Source organism: Stegostoma tigrinum, chromosome 5 (genome assembly GCF_030684315.1).
Source record: "Stegostoma tigrinum isolate sSteTig4 chromosome 5, sSteTig4.hap1, whole genome shotgun sequence".
Taxonomy (NCBI): Eukaryota; Metazoa; Chordata; class Chondrichthyes; order Orectolobiformes; family Stegostomatidae; genus Stegostoma; species Stegostoma tigrinum.
The window spans coordinates 35,078,261-35,095,027 of record NC_081358.1 but is presented as its reverse complement, the minus strand read 5'-3'; the positions used below and the strand labels follow the sequence as shown (position 1 = coordinate 35,095,027).

At 38.5% G+C, this 16,767-nt stretch overlaps 1 protein-coding gene across 1 annotated transcript in view; it reads left to right on the top strand.

The window, feature by feature from the left end:
* The window catches only part of rab2a (RAB2A, member RAS oncogene family), a 72,467-nt gene extending 60,814 nt beyond the window's left edge, over positions 1-11,653 (top strand). The window contains exons 7-8 of the mRNA XM_048529346.2: positions 1,888-1,956; positions 10,494-11,653. Coding sequence (XP_048385303.1) covers positions 1,888-1,956; positions 10,494-10,589 — 165 coding nt within the window. The 3' untranslated portion in view covers positions 10,590-11,653. The remainder of the gene's footprint in view (positions 1-1,887; positions 1,957-10,493) is intronic.
* Positions 11,654-16,767: the final 5,114 nt, after the last annotated feature.

The following is a 16,767-nucleotide window of genomic DNA, read 5'->3' as shown; positions in this document are numbered from 1 at the left end:
GGTTCAAATGCTATGAGTTTTGTAATTTATACCTTTTCCCCTATCCCCACCTTAACCTATGCTGTACCACCTGTTCTAAGTGCTGCCAGTTTGTCCTGAAGTTTCTTCCTGGATGTGCATCTGAAATGTTATTGAACAGGAATACTTAGCATTTGGTGGCATATTCTGGCCCTGCCCTTCTCTTGCTCACTGACCAACATGATTGGAATAAAGCTTTAAATAAACTGCATTTTCAGGCCCTCCCATAACTTGATTTCTGCTCTTTTAGAACAGGATTTGTCTTCCTTTCAACTCCAAATGCACTTGTTCAACTGCAATTCTTCAGCATCTCTATTTTAAACTCTCTTTATCCTGTCATCCACTTTCCGCAAAATGGAGGAACAGAATGTGTACTATATCTTCCTTTTCCTGTTTCACTTACTCTGCAAATTATCCTTTTCTTTTAAATTTCTCCTTTTATTGCAAAATAGGGGCTTTCTTTTCATCATCCTTTTCTTGTTGTCCTTCCCTTAGAAAACAGGATTGGGGTTTTTAACCACCTCTCCCCAACAGCAGGGTCTTTTTTGCCCTGTAAAGTGGGGCTTGTCGTTTATATTCCCCTTCAGTTATATGCTCTTTCCTGTTTATATTTCCTATTGTTTTGTAATGTGACCCCACACTCTCTAACTTATTGTTTTTGGCATTCCCATTTTTTTTCTCCTTTGACCTTAGGAAAATTTAAACAAGTGAAGTATTTTTGTTGTTCAGTCTTTTATTGTCTCGTTTCGCTCTCTTGAATTTGTCACTTGATCAATCTTTGTCTCTCGCTTATCTAAACTGCACTCTTATAGGGAGGTTTTTTTTCAGTAATTTTGCTTCCAGGTTTTCCATTGCCTTACAATAGGGATATCCCTTGCATTTTTTAATGGCTCTGGATCAGGACTATTAATTTAACTGACTTTGCTTCCCCCACATTCATTTTATGTATTAGTCCTCTGTCTGTCTCTGCCTAGTCAACCTGACTAGATGTGTTTCTTTCTTGTGACTCCCCTCGTTTTTATCAGTTGATCTCCATGAAATTTACCTCCTCAACTCTCAGCCCAGTTCCTACTAACTTTAAAATTCTCACTCTTGTGTTTTTTCCCATGGGCATTCCTTTGTAGCTTAACTTGCTCCCTTATATGAATTTCCTGTACTTGTGCTAGCCTGTGTTCCAATTTCCCACCCCCTCCTTTTCCAGCAACGTGTTTATACATCCAAAACTCTTGGTGTTAGCCTGCTCAGAGTTAGATTTAGGACTCGGGCCTATTGCAGCTGACTACTTTTAAAAACCCATCTATTGTGTTCATTTTTTAAAATTTAACTACAAATTAGTACGTAGCTTTCATCCTTGTGATGCTGACATTTATTTAACCCTAACTATAAGGCGAAATGCCTTGCTTTTTTTAAATCCTTACACTTTGGTTATAAATCAGATTGAAAAGTTGGATAGTAATGTTTCTGTAAATTCTGCTATAATATGGTACTTAAGTGTATAATTCTGAAATTTAAGACCTAATTTGAGATTGTTAGGATCTTTAGCCCCAACCATCATTGTGCATTGATAACACATTTGTGCTGCTAGCTTGGGCTGAATTAGGAGCATGTTTGTGTCCTGTAATCCACTGGAACTGGATTATTCAAATTAATTATGATAGGGTTTATAGTGTGGGGAATGGGAAAGTCCATTGAAGCTGGATTCATATTCTGCTCCCAAAAGTGAAAAGATTGTGATAATTCACTCCACTACTCTTTCCCAGTATGTAGTTTCTCAGTGCTTTGATTCGATATAAAGTTAGTAATAGAAATAACAATTAGAAAAAGTAATTTTTATTAAAAAACTGTACTTTAACTTGTTTTTAATTTCAGGCATTTATTAACACAGCTAGGGAGATCTATGAGAAAATACAGGAAGGAGTCTTTGATATAAATAATGAGGTAAGAATTATTTTGCTTAATTTTATATGTAATCTTTTGTCCTCTAGTTTGAATCTAGGTCACTACATACTGTTGTATGTATGATTCCTAATTCGGTAGGTGACTTGGCATCATTGAAAAGTTTTATTTTTTAAAACCTGTATTAGTGAGGAAAACTAATCAAGTACCACACACCTTCACTTTAGAAGTCTTCAAATTTTTCCTTCAAGTCAGAATTGACTTTTTTCTCAAAAGTATGATTCACATATTCAAGGTATTTCAGCATTATAGGGGGTGGCAAAAGAATATCAAGCAGCCAGTGACCGCGTTTTTTGGATTAACAGGAAGAAACAGCAGTTTGAATGTATTTGGTTTAGAATTTCCATAAATGATTTGGGTAGGGGGGTTGCGGAATAAAAGAAAACATTGAAAGGAATGGTTTGCATCTTTGGTTCTATAGAGAACTACCCAGGCTGCTTGGTATATTATTGGCTCCCCCTTGTGAAATTATTACAGCCAGCATGTATTGGTTGATAAGGTCTGTAAAGATGGCTTATGAGTGGATTTTTATCGAGAGAGAAAGGGCAAATGCAAATATTTACACAAGATGTATTGATTTTGGTAACTTTTCTCTGCTTGCTCCCTGCCTGATGGACACCTTTCTCCAAAAGCTGCCATAACACATCTGCATCAGGAAGTAGTTTGTTTTTTAAAAGGCTTATGCTTAAATTTTTTCGTTGCCCTTGGTCATAGGAGAAACCTTTTGTACCTTTTTCCACTCTGCCACCAACATGGTATCTACAAGGCAAGTAATTAAAAATAACAAATTTCCTTTGATCCTTTTTCTCTTACCTGTTCTGCAGTTAATTCTTTTACAACAGTACAAGTCAGAGGATTTGTTATGATTAAAATCTGGGCTGAGCTCATTTGTATCCCCTGGCATTGACCTGGGTATGTAAGTTGGAAGTTACTGGTAGCCCCTCATAAATGCTTTCTAATCAACCTGTACAGCGACGTTATACACATCTGGAGCACTGGGACTTGAACTCTGGTCTCCTAGCTCAGTGGTAGGGCTGTTGCTTCTGCATGGCAAGAACTTTTTTACGCACCTCCTCCTCCTCTAATTTAGCGAATTCTAGCGTACAAATTGATTTTGTAGTTAAACTTGATACATAATCCCCTATGATAAGTCCATTTGGATCACAAAGGTTTGAATCAAAATTGGGACTCCTTCTGCCTTAGGGGTGTGCCCAAGTGTGATCCAATTTTGGAAACACCCGTGTATGTGAATACTTGTCTACTGGCTCAGAATCCCCAAAAAAAGGGACGTTAAATTGGGCGCAATCCAGTTGAAGTTTTAGTTTTACACTAGAAGTGCATCATGCTTCCAGAGTAATCTCCTTATTCAGCACTAGAGGGTGATCTGACCAAGCAGATACACACTGCTAAAGCAGTAGCAATGTGAAAATGGTTGGTTCAAGTTAGATACTAGCTTCAGGTGAATGAGATGTTTTTGTATATTGAAGAGTAAATGTTTTACCAAGAGAGCAGGATACTGTTCTTAAAGCAGCAACATTGAACAAATTTATTAATTTAAAGCTAAAAATCTGAGCTGATGACAAAGCCTTGGTCTGATTTCTTTGACAGTTGTCAATTAGATCCAGGTGTATAATCTGGTCTAACAACTCAACAGTTTCTGCTTTGTGTCGGTAAGATCAGACACATGAGGGAGGGTGTTGACCTAAAGTGGTATGAATGGGTATAAAAGGGAACATGGATGTTAATTGGACAGAAATGATACAATTTGAACAATGTTGCCTTTCATTTGAAGAGCATTGCTAAAAGATGGGAAATGGCAGTGCTTCATAGGATTTTTCTTTTCTTTCCTTTTCTGGCTTGGATTGAGGATTGGCTGTCTCACAGGCAGAGAGTTGGGATAAAAGGCTCTTTTTCGGAATGGCAACCGGTGACGAGTGGTGTCCTGCAGGGTTCAGTGTTGGGGCCACAGCTGTTCACCTTTATATATTTAATGATCTGGATGAAGGGACTGTGGGCATTCTGGCGAAGTTTGCCGATGATATGAAGATAGGTGGACAGGCAGGTAATACTGAGGAGGTGGGGAAGCTGCAGAAAGATTTTAGACAGTTTAGGAGAGTGGTCCAGGAAATGGCTAATGAAATTCAATGTGAGTAAAAGTGAGGTTTTGCACTTTGGAAAAAAGACTACAGGCATGGACTATTTTCTAAACGGTGAGAAAATTCGCAAATCAGAAGTGCAAAGGGATCTGGGAGTGTTGGTCCAGGATTCTCTAAAGGTTAACTTGCAGGTAGAGTCTGTGATTAAGAAAGCAAATGTAATGTTGTCGTTTATCTCAAGAGGGTTGGAACATAAAAGCAGTGATGTGCTTCTGAGGCTTTATAAGGCTCTAGTTAGGCCCCATTTAGAATACTGTGTCCAATTTTGGGCCCCACACCTCAGGAACGACATACTAGCCCTGGAGTGTGTCCAGCAGAGATTCACACGGATGATCCCTGGAATGGTAGGTTTAACGTATGATGAACGGCTAAGGATCCTAGGATTGTATTCATTAGAGTTTAGACAGTTGAGGGGAGATCTAATAGAAACTTCCAAGATAATGTATGGTTTAGAAGGGGTGGACGCTAGGAAGTTGTTTCCGTTAGGCAGGGAGACTAGGACCCGTGGGCACAGCCTTAAAATTAGAGGGGGTAAATTTAAAACTGAAATGAGACGACGTTTCTTCAGCCAGCTGTTCACTATGAGCATAAATGAACTTGCTTTGTTGTTTTAGCTTAAAATGCATTGATAGTCTTCAACAAGCCAGTGTTAGGAGACTAGTTGACAGAATACGGTTTGGCCAAACTGTTAATGTTTCTTCACACAAATGTAAGTTCTTGCTGTAAAGTGAATCAGTAAAATGATGTGTGGTGGGCTTCTGGAATTCATTGCCGCAAAGTGCAGTGGAGGCCTGGACCTTGGATGCCTCGACAAATTCTTGATCTCTCAAGGAATCAAGGGCTACGGGGAGAGTGCAGGGAAGTGGAGTTGAAATGCTCATCAGCCATGATTTAAATGGCGGAGTGGACTTGATGGGCCGAATGGCCTTACTTCCACTCCCATGTCTTATGGTCTTAAGGAGATCTTGTCACCTGCATGAGAAATAACTTTGTGTGTAGGCAAAATAGCCAGAGAGAGTTATTCTGGGTGCCACAGCCTTCCTCTGAGCAAACTACAGCCATTAGCTTTGAATTATCCAGGGCTTGAATCCAATTAGAGTAAGGCAGATAGATGGTGGGATTGTCTCTGGATTATATTTCTTTTCCTTTTGACAAGATTGTGATTCTGAATTTGAAGGAAGATGTGAATTTTACGTAAGCTGCACTTCCATAATCAAACTGGTAACACAAGATAATGTGTGCTGGATGTAAAACAATTTGACTTTGTTGCTAGATTGGTATTCCATCTTATTTAGGTGATGCTGGATAATTAAGCTTTTGGGTGATGCTCTTTCATTTCTTAATAAAAGTTGTTCTTGAATCTGTTATACTTGAGGTCACATTTGGGTATTTCAAGTAAATTTTTGTCCGTTGCTGTTTTAAATCAGAACATCATTTGAGCATCAAAATGGGGATTCCATAGTAATATCTGCATCAACCCTTGAGTATCCACAACACTTAACTTTGATTTTACACTTGGTTAATTTCAGTGACAGGAATGTGATGTCCCTCGTTGCGTTCAATCTGAATGATCAGTTTGCCGGCAGAATCTGTTTTGTAGTGTCATCAATGTAAAATCTAGCTCTGTTGACAGAAGCTGAATTTATAGTTTATGTAGAGTGTGACTGCATGAGTATTGGTTCCCTAGAATCCAAATTAAATAGGTTCCATTCCTGTGGGGAGATTACATCAGAAGGTTGTTCTACCTATTATGACCTTGTTGGCTCTTTCGAATTAACGATCAAAGCATCATTCTATTTATTAATAACAATATATTTTTGTAATTCTTGAAGACATTTTATAATTGCCCTTCCTATTGGAACAAAATCAAGGTAACATTGTGACATAGCTTCAGGTGGAAAGTTGCTGCTTCAATAGACTTGATCAGAACAGTTCAAATCTAACTTCCCAAACTTTTTCCACTGTGTCCTCTTTCGAGAGTTGAAAATTGTTGCAACCCTTCAGTGAGAATTGAGAGCAAGGGTCCATTAGTGGGGATACAGCTGTTATAACTGTCAAAGTTCTGCAGTGGCCAGAGCTGCTGCCTCAGCTTGCGACCCCATTTGGAGTCCTGACCGTGACAAGCAAAACATTGGGTTCAAAGAGCACACTACTTGGAGAATTGCAATTTTGAGATGCTGTATAAATGTATCTGAAAATTTAATTCTAAAATAGTGGCACTTACACAGGAAGTGTATTATTTTGGATCCTAACGAAGGATGTCTGTTTTGTAAACAGCATCTTACAAAAATATTGCAATGTCAGTGACATTCTGTACAGTTTTTTTAAAGAAACATCTTTTGCGATCCTTCATAAGTCGTCACCTTTGCTAGCTGATGCTTCAGGTTTTTTGTTGTCATCAGCCGTTAGTTCTTGTTATTTGTTACCTGGCTAAATGCCAAGTTTGTGCTTTAAATGGGTGAAACTTGTGAGCCATAGGGCATGTATTCAATAAGAGGAGTTAGAGTCAACTTAAACCACATCATCTGTTGTAAATACAAAACTGCTGCCAGAAACCCCAAGGCTAATGAAAAAATGGACTGACTGCCAAGCATTAGAAAAACCTGAGATTCATCAGTGTGCTTTTCTTGTAAGTAAACTTCATAGTGTTAAGCATGACTTTTACAAAAAAAAGGTCTAAGGTGTAACCACTTGAACTAGTAAGTGTTGAGATAAGTCTGTGTTTGATGAATGAAAGTCCTCTGTGTAACGCGTGTGGGTTCTTGGCAAGCTGCCATGTCTTTGGGGAGTGTTGAGATTATTGATGACATAGAACACTCGTACTCTTGGCATGTACAGTTGATTCAAACTGGCAAAAGAATTGGTGCCTAGAGAATCAGCGTTTTTATATTCTGCTCACTTACACAATAGGGAATTATTTATGTGGAGCACCTGTTCAGCATGAGTTATAATGACTATTGTAGGTTGTTTTTCATTTTTCAAAAGCTGTCTGGTCATTTATTAGGGATATAAAACTGCTCACGCAATTATGTGATTGAGTTATATTTTGTGGATAACTGAATCAGGATTATTTATTTTCAGATGACCATAGAGGCTGAATTTTACATTTTGAATATGCAAACTGGCTTTTAATTTCATGTTCATATTTTGTTTTTGTTTATCCATGTACATAACGTATTTTTGAAATTACTTTAATCATCTAACTGTTTCTCTCAAACTTGAACTCAGGACAATGTAAAATTCGGTGGTAGGCAGTTTCTATAATTGAACCTGAACACACTTTTGCAACTTGACCAGGAAGCAACAAGGAAGAACTTGTACTAGAGATAATATGAACTGCAGATGCTGCAGCAGATCAAGCAGCATCAGAGGAGCAGGGAGGCAGATGTTTCAGGCCTAGACCCTTAATCAGAAATGGGGGAGGGGAAAGGGGTTCTGAAATAAATCGGGAGAAAGGGGGAGATGGATAGAAGAGAAGATAGGTGGAAAGGAGACACAGGTCAAAGAGGCAGGGATAGTCAGTAAAAGGAAGTGTAAGTAGGGAGATCTGTCCGTCCTCCCTGGACTGACCTATCGAGGGGGTAGGATGAGGTTAGTAGGTAGGAAATGGGCGTGCAGCTTGAGGTGGGAGGAGGGCACAGGTGAGAGGAAGAGCAGGTTAGGGAGGTGGGGGGGCAAGCTGGGCTGGTTTTGGGATGCAGTGGGGGGGTAGGAGAGATTTTGAAGCTTGTGAGGTCTACATTGATACTGTTGGGCTGCAGGGTTCCCAAGTGGAATAGGAGTTGCTGTTCCTGCAACCTTCAGGTGGCATCATTGTGGCACTGCAGGAGGCCCAGGATAGACATGTCACCTGCGGAATTGTTGGGGGGGGGGGGGGGGTGTTGAAATTGTTCACGATTGGGAGGTGCAGTTATTTATTGCAAACTGAGCGTAGGTGTTTTGCAAAGCGGTCCCCAAGCCTCCGCTTGGTTTCTCTGTAGAGGACCCATTGTGGCTCCATCCCCACTTCTTTGACTTATCTGTCTCCTCTCCACCTATCTTCTCCTCTATCCATCTTCGATCTGCCTTCTCTTCCCACCCCGCCCCCCCCATTTTATTTCAGAACCCCCTTCCCCTCTCCCATTTCTGAAGGAGGCTCTAGACCCGAAACATCAGCCTTCCTGCTCCTCTGCTGCTTGGCCTGCTGTGTTCATCCAGCTCTACACCTTGATAACAAGAACTTGTACTAACTCACCTTGTTAGCAGGAGTCACCAAATGGCAACTTAAGACTTCAATTCCAATTGTCTTCCTGTATTCTGTCTCTCTTTCTCTTTCCCTGCTGAGTTGTAAAGACAAGTCACACTTGCAACCTTAGAAACCTGAGGCTCTGCTCCATTCTGGATAGTATAATTAAATATCAGTTTACTGATTTGTACAGCCCTTTTTTTAGGTTGAAGTCACCTTGAATGTTGATAATATTAACAGCAAAATCATGTACCCTGTAAATAGTAAAACTGGAAATGGGGCATTGCAAAATAATTGGCATTTTGTGCAAATGGTAGAAGCTAGTGCTCTAATGCAGCAACAGTTAGAAGGTAATGTGGTGTATTGGGCAGAAGGGTTGAATATAGAGCTAAGTGATGTTTCTGTGGAGCTTTGGACCCTATCAGGAATAGTATTTGTGTATTAATTATAATTTGATGTTTTTCTTATTCACTTGTGGGACATGGGCATCAGTGGCTGGGCCAACATTTATTGCCCATTCCCTATTTACCATTAAGGCGGTGGTGAGCTGCCGCCTTGAACCACTGCAGTCACGTGCTATAGCTAGATCCACATTGTTGATAGGGAAGGAATTGCAGGATTTTTACCCAGCAACCAGTAAAGGAACAGCCATGTATTTCCAAGTGAGGATGGCAAATGGCTTGGCGGGAAACTTGCAGGTGGTATTCCCATGTATTTGCTGCCCTCGTCCTTCTGGATGGAAGTGGCCATGGGTTTGGAAGGTGCTGTCTGAGGATATTTGAATTTCTGCAGTGCATCTTGTAGGTAGTAGTACACGCACTGCTGCTACTGGGAATTGGTAGTGGAGGTAGTGAAAGCTTATGAATATGGTACCAATCTAGTGGGCTGTTTTGCCCTGGCTGGGGTGAAGTTGCTTGAGTGTTGAAGCTGTACCAATACAACCAAATGTGGAGCTTTCCATCACTCTCCTGATTTTGTGCAAGGGAGTCAGGAGATGAGTTACTCCTGCATAATTCCTTGCCACTGATGTGGTCTTGTAGCCACAGTGGAACTAGTGGCTAGTTCATTTGCATTTATTGCTGCTGCATGAATAAATGCAACATTATACAATTATTTCGGTGTTATTCTGGAATCCAAGTTGGCAGAAACCTATTAGGAAATTCTGCTTGTTCTTAGATGAGAGTGGTCCAGGTGTCAAAATTATGTAAATTGACTGAATTCTAAACTTTAGTTTGGAATTTAATTAGAAAAGTTGGAGAACACAATTCCCGTGAAAAACAAATGTGGAGCAGGTGACCAAATTTAGACTATGCCAAATAGATTTTGTTTCTCTTCCTAAATGTTACTGCCCTTAAAATTGCCTTCTATATTCTGGCACTTATAGCAATAAATGCATTCAGTTCATGACATAATTGATTGTAGGGTTAATCTTTAGCATTACCAACAATTTAAGTTTCCTTCTGCATCTCCCTCTTGCATCATTTTTAGTTTAACAAAATTAGAACAGGCTATATGGAATAGAAAATATATTGAAATTACTTTTCCAGATTGCTAAACGTTTATCCTTGCAGATAGCCAAAATATATACTTTGACCTACCAACTTGGGTCATGTCTAAAACTTTCTTAGATGTATTTACTTTTCTGCTCCAAGTGGTTTATTATCTGTTTCTCGCAATGTCCCATAACTAATAGCAGAAATAATGTCACCATGGGGAGGCAAATAGTAAAGCTAAATATATTGAGCTTTTAACCAGTTTTTAATGAAACAGAGAGGTAGGTAATACTTGGTTCTCTCTCTATTAAACTCAATCTTTCCTCATTAAATAGTGCCAGCTTATTTTGTAAGTGACAAAATAAGAAGTTGAAACATTCTATATCAGTGCACAGTGAGAAAATTTGAGAAATTCATTTGTGGTGAATCCATTCAGTGCTATGTTGAAGAACAGGTTATGATCTAATCATTTTCTTATTATATTTCTTATGGACTTCTAATTTTGTAATATGTTTAATACAATAGTTTGGTATTTACTAGGATGAAAATGTTAGTGATGGTTTAAAAGCAATAGACCATTTCTATTTGTTGAATCAATTACATGTATGGTACTTCATAACACGCTCTCTCTTTTTTGTCTCCCAGGCAAATGGAATCAAGATTGGACCACAGCATGCTGCTACCAATGCATCACATTCAGGCAGCCATGGAGGACAGCAGGCTGGTGGAGGTTGCTGTTGAGATTGCTCATTTATCTATCTGCTTGACTTGGGCCTATTACCTTTCACCCTCTCCTACACCAGTCCAAAACATGAAGCCATTAATATGGTTTATATAGTAGGAGATATCTGGGAAGTCCTTCATAAACCTTGTAAAACTTGTCGTACATACTGTTCTCAGCAGAAAGCTAATATTTGCTTAGACAGGATTTGAAAATTGTACTCGTACCTATTTACAGTTTTTTTTTCTGGTTGTTCTTTTGTCTACTTTACCCTTGACTACAAAATGAATTGTATTAAACACTACAAATCACATCTGAATATTTTAATTGTGGGTTAAAATTCCTATTACTGTTACTTATTGTTTCATAACATCAAACTGTAAAAGCTGTCAAATTTCAAATGCTGTGGAGAATCGCTAGAGGACTGTTTTAATTCTGTATTTATCATCCACTTTGTGTGTATATATAGTTTAAATACAAGCTTGGGGTGTATGTTGGCCGAGCTGAAATCCCTTGTAGTTAAGCAGGCCATCAATGTCTTCTAAACTACTTCAGCTTAAAATGCCAGTATTGTTCTAGACTGAAGCTTTGTCTATTCTGAATTTGAGATGGTTTGACTTTTGGTCTTAATACCACCTGCTTTCCCTCCCCATGCTACCATTGCAACCCCAAGTCCATAACATGCAAATGTAACTCATGGTAAACGTACATTGTTAGAAATTTCATATCTGTTTTAATGCCAAATTGTCTATTCTGCTTCTTTATAGCACCCCATCAGAAATGGATCAGTGGTTTGCCTTAAAGAATAGCTTAAGATTAAAACAAATGGCAGCTGAAAGAAGGTTTTTGTTTTGTTTGGGATGGTGCATTAAAACAAATGTAGATGTTTTTCTCATTACACAAATACATTTTTATCTGCATGTATTTCTTTGATCAGTAAATTTAAACACTAGCTTTAAAATTAGATGTAAAAGTGGTGTAAAGCTTTTCTTTGCAGTCTACTCTGTTTTGTCAGTGAAGATTTGTTTATTGTACAGGGGTGATAAACTAATAAACCTGCCAAAATGAAACAACCTGACACAAACTGAACAGGCTGTAGCTCTGTGAACCTAAATCTATACACTATCAATACGGCATTGTTTATAAGCCAAGACACTCTAAACTGGTATCTTAATAAATGTGCATTATCATTTTTTCATACTAACAAATATGACCTGAATTTTTGACAGTTTTTAATTCTACTGGAAAATACTTGGCTATTTAGCAAAGCTGGTTAAAGGTAGTCGAGCATTAAGGAAGCAGTGTTGAAGTAAGAGGTAAAATGACAATGATATGGTTGCCAATAAGAACACATATTTGGCCACACTGTTGGATCTCTAGTTTTAAAACCTCAGTCCTTACAGCAGCATCTGCATGATTCTGTTTTCAATTTGAAATAAGAAAAGCAGTTCCAGAACTGCTGACAACCTTACTAGGGTTTGTTGGCATTTAATATTGCCCTGGGGTGCAGTTCAGTTAAGACCTTTTGCCTGCTATGGTGTTCACATCTGTCACTTATTCAAATGCAGGTAAATGAATATAGCCGAAGGCTGCTATCATTTTCTCGTAGGATCATTCAAATATTATGCTATGGTTTAAGCTATTTTTTAAACCAGGCATGTTAAGGTAAATATTCAAGGATTTTGTTCAGTTCTTTTATGCTGAAACAGTGTGGAATTGCAGATGTTGCTTGAAACTTTGTCAAAAGTTACATCCATAAGAGCTGTTCCAACAGTCTCTAACCAAGCAAGTTTTTAATGAAAATTGATGCTCAAATTGTTTTGCTTTGGGACATTGGAGAAAAGGAAACGAGGAAAAAACTCACGTTTGGCTTGGTTTTGGGAGACTGGCGTGTGGATACAAGGCGTCTGCCCTTTACTCAAAGTATCATTGAATAAATTTTAATTGTGGCTTCCTGCGGTGTTCCTGTATTGAAATGGTAGGGATAGTGCACTGACACCAAATCATTTAATTTCCAGCCTGTTCTTTGTGGAAACGCTTCCTTCTGGGAGCAAAGTAATGTTCCTCTCCTGCGCTTACTCAAATTATTGTAATGGGTACCCTGTTTGTCCCATTTTACAAATTAAAATGTTCTGTTCTTAGTGATTTGACCAAATAGTGTGACTTGCTGGGGGGGGGTGCAGAAATATCCTGTGAAAAGTTTCATGTTGTCCATGGGTCTGGCTGATACTGGAAGGCTGGGGTTCAGTATAGTGTACTTTTGGTCAAGCTGTCATTGACCACTTGTAATGTTTTGTGTTGTTAATTGTTTGAATTGATGTAATTTAAAGCAAGTTCAGATTTCTCAATGTCATTACCCAAAATTCATGTTGACAGAGTCTGCAACTAATTTGCATTCTGTGGATTTGAGTGGTCTGAATTTTGGTCACTTGAAGCTGATGTCCCTTGGAAAACCAGGTAGAATTCTGCTTTGAGTTAAAGTTTGCAAACTGAGGTCCGTAAAATATAGTGTAGGATTCAGATCCGGTCGGAAAGGGTTGGTTTTAAAGTATGGAATAGTTATTTTCTCAATTTCCATATGAATTACCTTATGAAATGATAACTGAAATACCTGGAGTATGTGCATTAAGGTATAATTATTTTGAAAATAATGCATTACATTTGTACTACCATATTAGCCGTATTGTTGAACTTAAAGATCATTTACATCTTCAAAAGTGCTTAAGTGTTAATTGTATTTAACTGCATGAAGTAACAGATTATTTCAGTCTTGGAAAATAATTCCATGTGATGCCAGATCTTATTGTATGAAAGTCAGCAACAATAAACTGGCTTCCAGTGTTACCTTTGCAGCTGTGAATGGTGGTGGACAATTAAATAACTCAGCAGAATTGCAGATGTAAAGGCATCCTCCATGAGGGAAGCCAGCAAATCCATATCAAAAACTTCCTTGCGCCCACCACCATGTATGCTAATCTTCAGCCAATTTGATTCATTTCACCTGATATCAAGAAACAGCAGAACACCATAAAGCAACGGCCAAGTTCTGACAATGCTACAGACGTACTACTGATGAACTGTGGTCCAGAATTGCCACACTGTAAATCTAGCTATTCCAGCAGGGCATTCAGCCAACAATATTGAAATTGCTAATTTTACTCCTGTACCTAATGGTTTTATGACCTACTGTGGCCCTTTTGTATTTCTCTGAACTACTGTAATTGAATAGCTGTCTGAAAACTGTGGCATGACAGTGGGCTGAAGGTTTCCTTCTGAAAATTCTTATTCTAGGAAATTCTAACCAGTCATATGTTGGTTGAAATGTAGCAGTCTTTCAATCAGTTTTCTCAGTTCTAGACTGTTCTACGTTCTTTGCATGGTAGTAGTGTTTATTAAATGAGTAAGAATCATTTTCCTGCCAACACATTCTAGTTTTGGCTCACCATTTTTATGTCTTTCAAATTTACGTGAAGTACTTTCAAAATCACGACAGGTATATTGACTTTTCAGTGTTCCTAAATGGTCATTACAACACTGTTTCAACACTTCAGTTATTAACTCAAAGACGAGCTCAAATGTTGAAATTTAGAGGGTGTTCACTCATCAGTTATGCTAATTTGGCCACGCTTAAGTTTTTGTTTTCGTATTGCTTTTGCATCTTACACTTGACTTTTTTGTCAACCCTTTTCCTCAACCTTAGTAAATGCAGTGTGTATGTTTGTGTGCACACTCCACCTAGGGCACAGATACATGACCAATGTGTATTTTTCCATAGCTTAGTTCGGTGGTTTGATCATAATGGGTTTTCACCTGTCAAAAAAAAGCTATGCAGCTGGTGTATTTGAAATAAGTAAAAGACGTGTGTGTAATCATGTAAAGCAAAGTTGATCCTAAAATACTTACAAATATTTTGTAAACAGGAAGTTTTTCAAAAAGTGGTGAAAATATATTTGATTTTTGTAAATAATTCTCTCAAGATACGGTTGTCTATTCCTAAGTTCTATTGGACTGCATTGCTTGTTAGTCCATTGTGGTTGGGCATTTAATAGTCAACCATATTGTGGTAGTTCTGAAGCCGTGTCAATCAGCTAAGAATGGCAGATTTCTTGCTCTAAAGAACATTTAAAGAACCAAATGAGTTTTGACAAAATAGTTTTATGATCACTATAACTGGAACCAGCTCCCACTTCTAGACTTTATAGATTGGATTGGCAGCCCACCAACTGTCAGTGCTCTCAAATGAAAATCAGATGTTGTACAACAATTTTGCACAATTAACAATGAGAGAATGATGAATAACCAAAGGTTTTTGGTAACAATGGGGGACGAATATTAGTCAAGGTACCTGTGATAATGTCTTTTATTCAGAATAGGTGCCACAGGATCTTCTCAGTCGACCAAAGAGGGAAGTCTTGGCCTAGGTTTAACATCTGATACAAAAGACAGCTCTTACGATAGTGCAGCACCTCAACAAAGTGATGGTCTTGACTTCCGAGCTGATGTCCTGGAATGGGATGTGAACCCAGAATCTTTTGCTTCAAAAGCAAAAGTGCTATCAACCACCCACTGCTGCTTGTCTTTGGTGATAGGCTCTATTCTTAAACCATTTCAAGCCTTTTTGGTGATTGTGCTCCCTTCCACACTGTTAGCATGGGATTTAAAGAATATTGGTATTTCATGAAGACTTTGCAATGTTCATATCCCAAGACAGGGTAGACTGGTTACTTTTCTGCTGGCTGCTGTTGAAGGAATGAGTTGATGCCAGAGCAATCTGGCAAATATCTAAAGTGCATCCTTTAAACTGCACCTGAATGTATTATTAGTCATAGGTGTGCCACTAAAGTTAACTACTAACCATTATCCAAGTTGTGTTGTTACAGCTGCACCCATCCAGGTGAGTGGTCAGTACTATACTCCTGACTTACTGTTGGCAATTAATGGGACCATGAGGGAAGCTACTTATCACACAATACTGAGCCTCTACCTTGCTCTTGTTACCGAGTCTTATTCAGTTTTTGACTCTACAATTCTTGTTGGAGTTGGGAATGGACCAGACAGTGAAATTCATCAACTCTTGACTTAATGATGGTTAAAGCAGTTAAGATGACTGGACAATCAATGCTTCCTTCAGGAATTCCATCAGAAATAACCAACCTCCACCAACCACAACCATCTCCATTTGTAACAAGTAGCACCACTTATGTAGAGAAATCCCATAGTCAAGGTGCGCAGTGAGGCTCCACACAAACTGAAGTTTGCTGGATAATCTGCATTTTCTAACTTGGTTTCTGGAGGACTTGGTTAGAACATCAGAACTTTCTTCAGGTCACAGTTTGTTACATGTCATCTAAAGGATGTTGTTACCAATAATGCATTCCACCGCTGAAGTGATGGCCTAAATTATGTGCTAAAAGGAACAAAAGTGAAACAACGGAATTAGATGCTAAGTATTTCTAAATGAATAGAGGCTTTCTCCATTTTAAATAAGTTGTTGTTCTACTACTAAAGTGGATAAATGCATATTTTCTCTCATACTTCATCAACCAAGGCCTTTTTATAGACTGTCTTTTCACAGCTTACCCTCCTTACCTTTCGCATCACCACCAGCTTTGGCTAACACATTTGGTCCCTTCATTCAAGTCTTTGATTATCAATTGTAAGTAGTTGCAACCCTAAAACTGATAACTATGGCACTCCCCTAGTTACAGCTTGCAAGCCTAAAAAATTGTCCTTTCTTCAATATCAGCCAGTACTCCATTCATGTTGAAATGTTAGTCCCTACACCCTAAGCTGTTAATTTGCTTAGTAACCTTCAATGTGGCATCATACAAAATGTCTTCTGAAAATCCAAGTATGCCATATTCACAAGTTTCCCATTATCCCCACCTTTTGTTATATGATCAAAGTACTCAAATTAGGTTTGACAAACTCTCAATCATTTTAACTCTGCTTGCTTTTCTAAATATCTTGTTACTAGTTCCTTAACGGAATCCCAAATAACACATACAAAGCAAATGAGGCTGTAGTTTTCAGCTTTGTTTATGTAAGGAAGGAAACAATGTGGCATTTTTATTTAATATGCTGAGATCTTTCAAACTTGGGCATTTTGTAAGATTACAGTTAGAACATCTATCTCTGCATCTCCTAACCTTTCTATTTCATTGTATTCCCAGTAACTTTCCCTGAGGTGATTTTAAA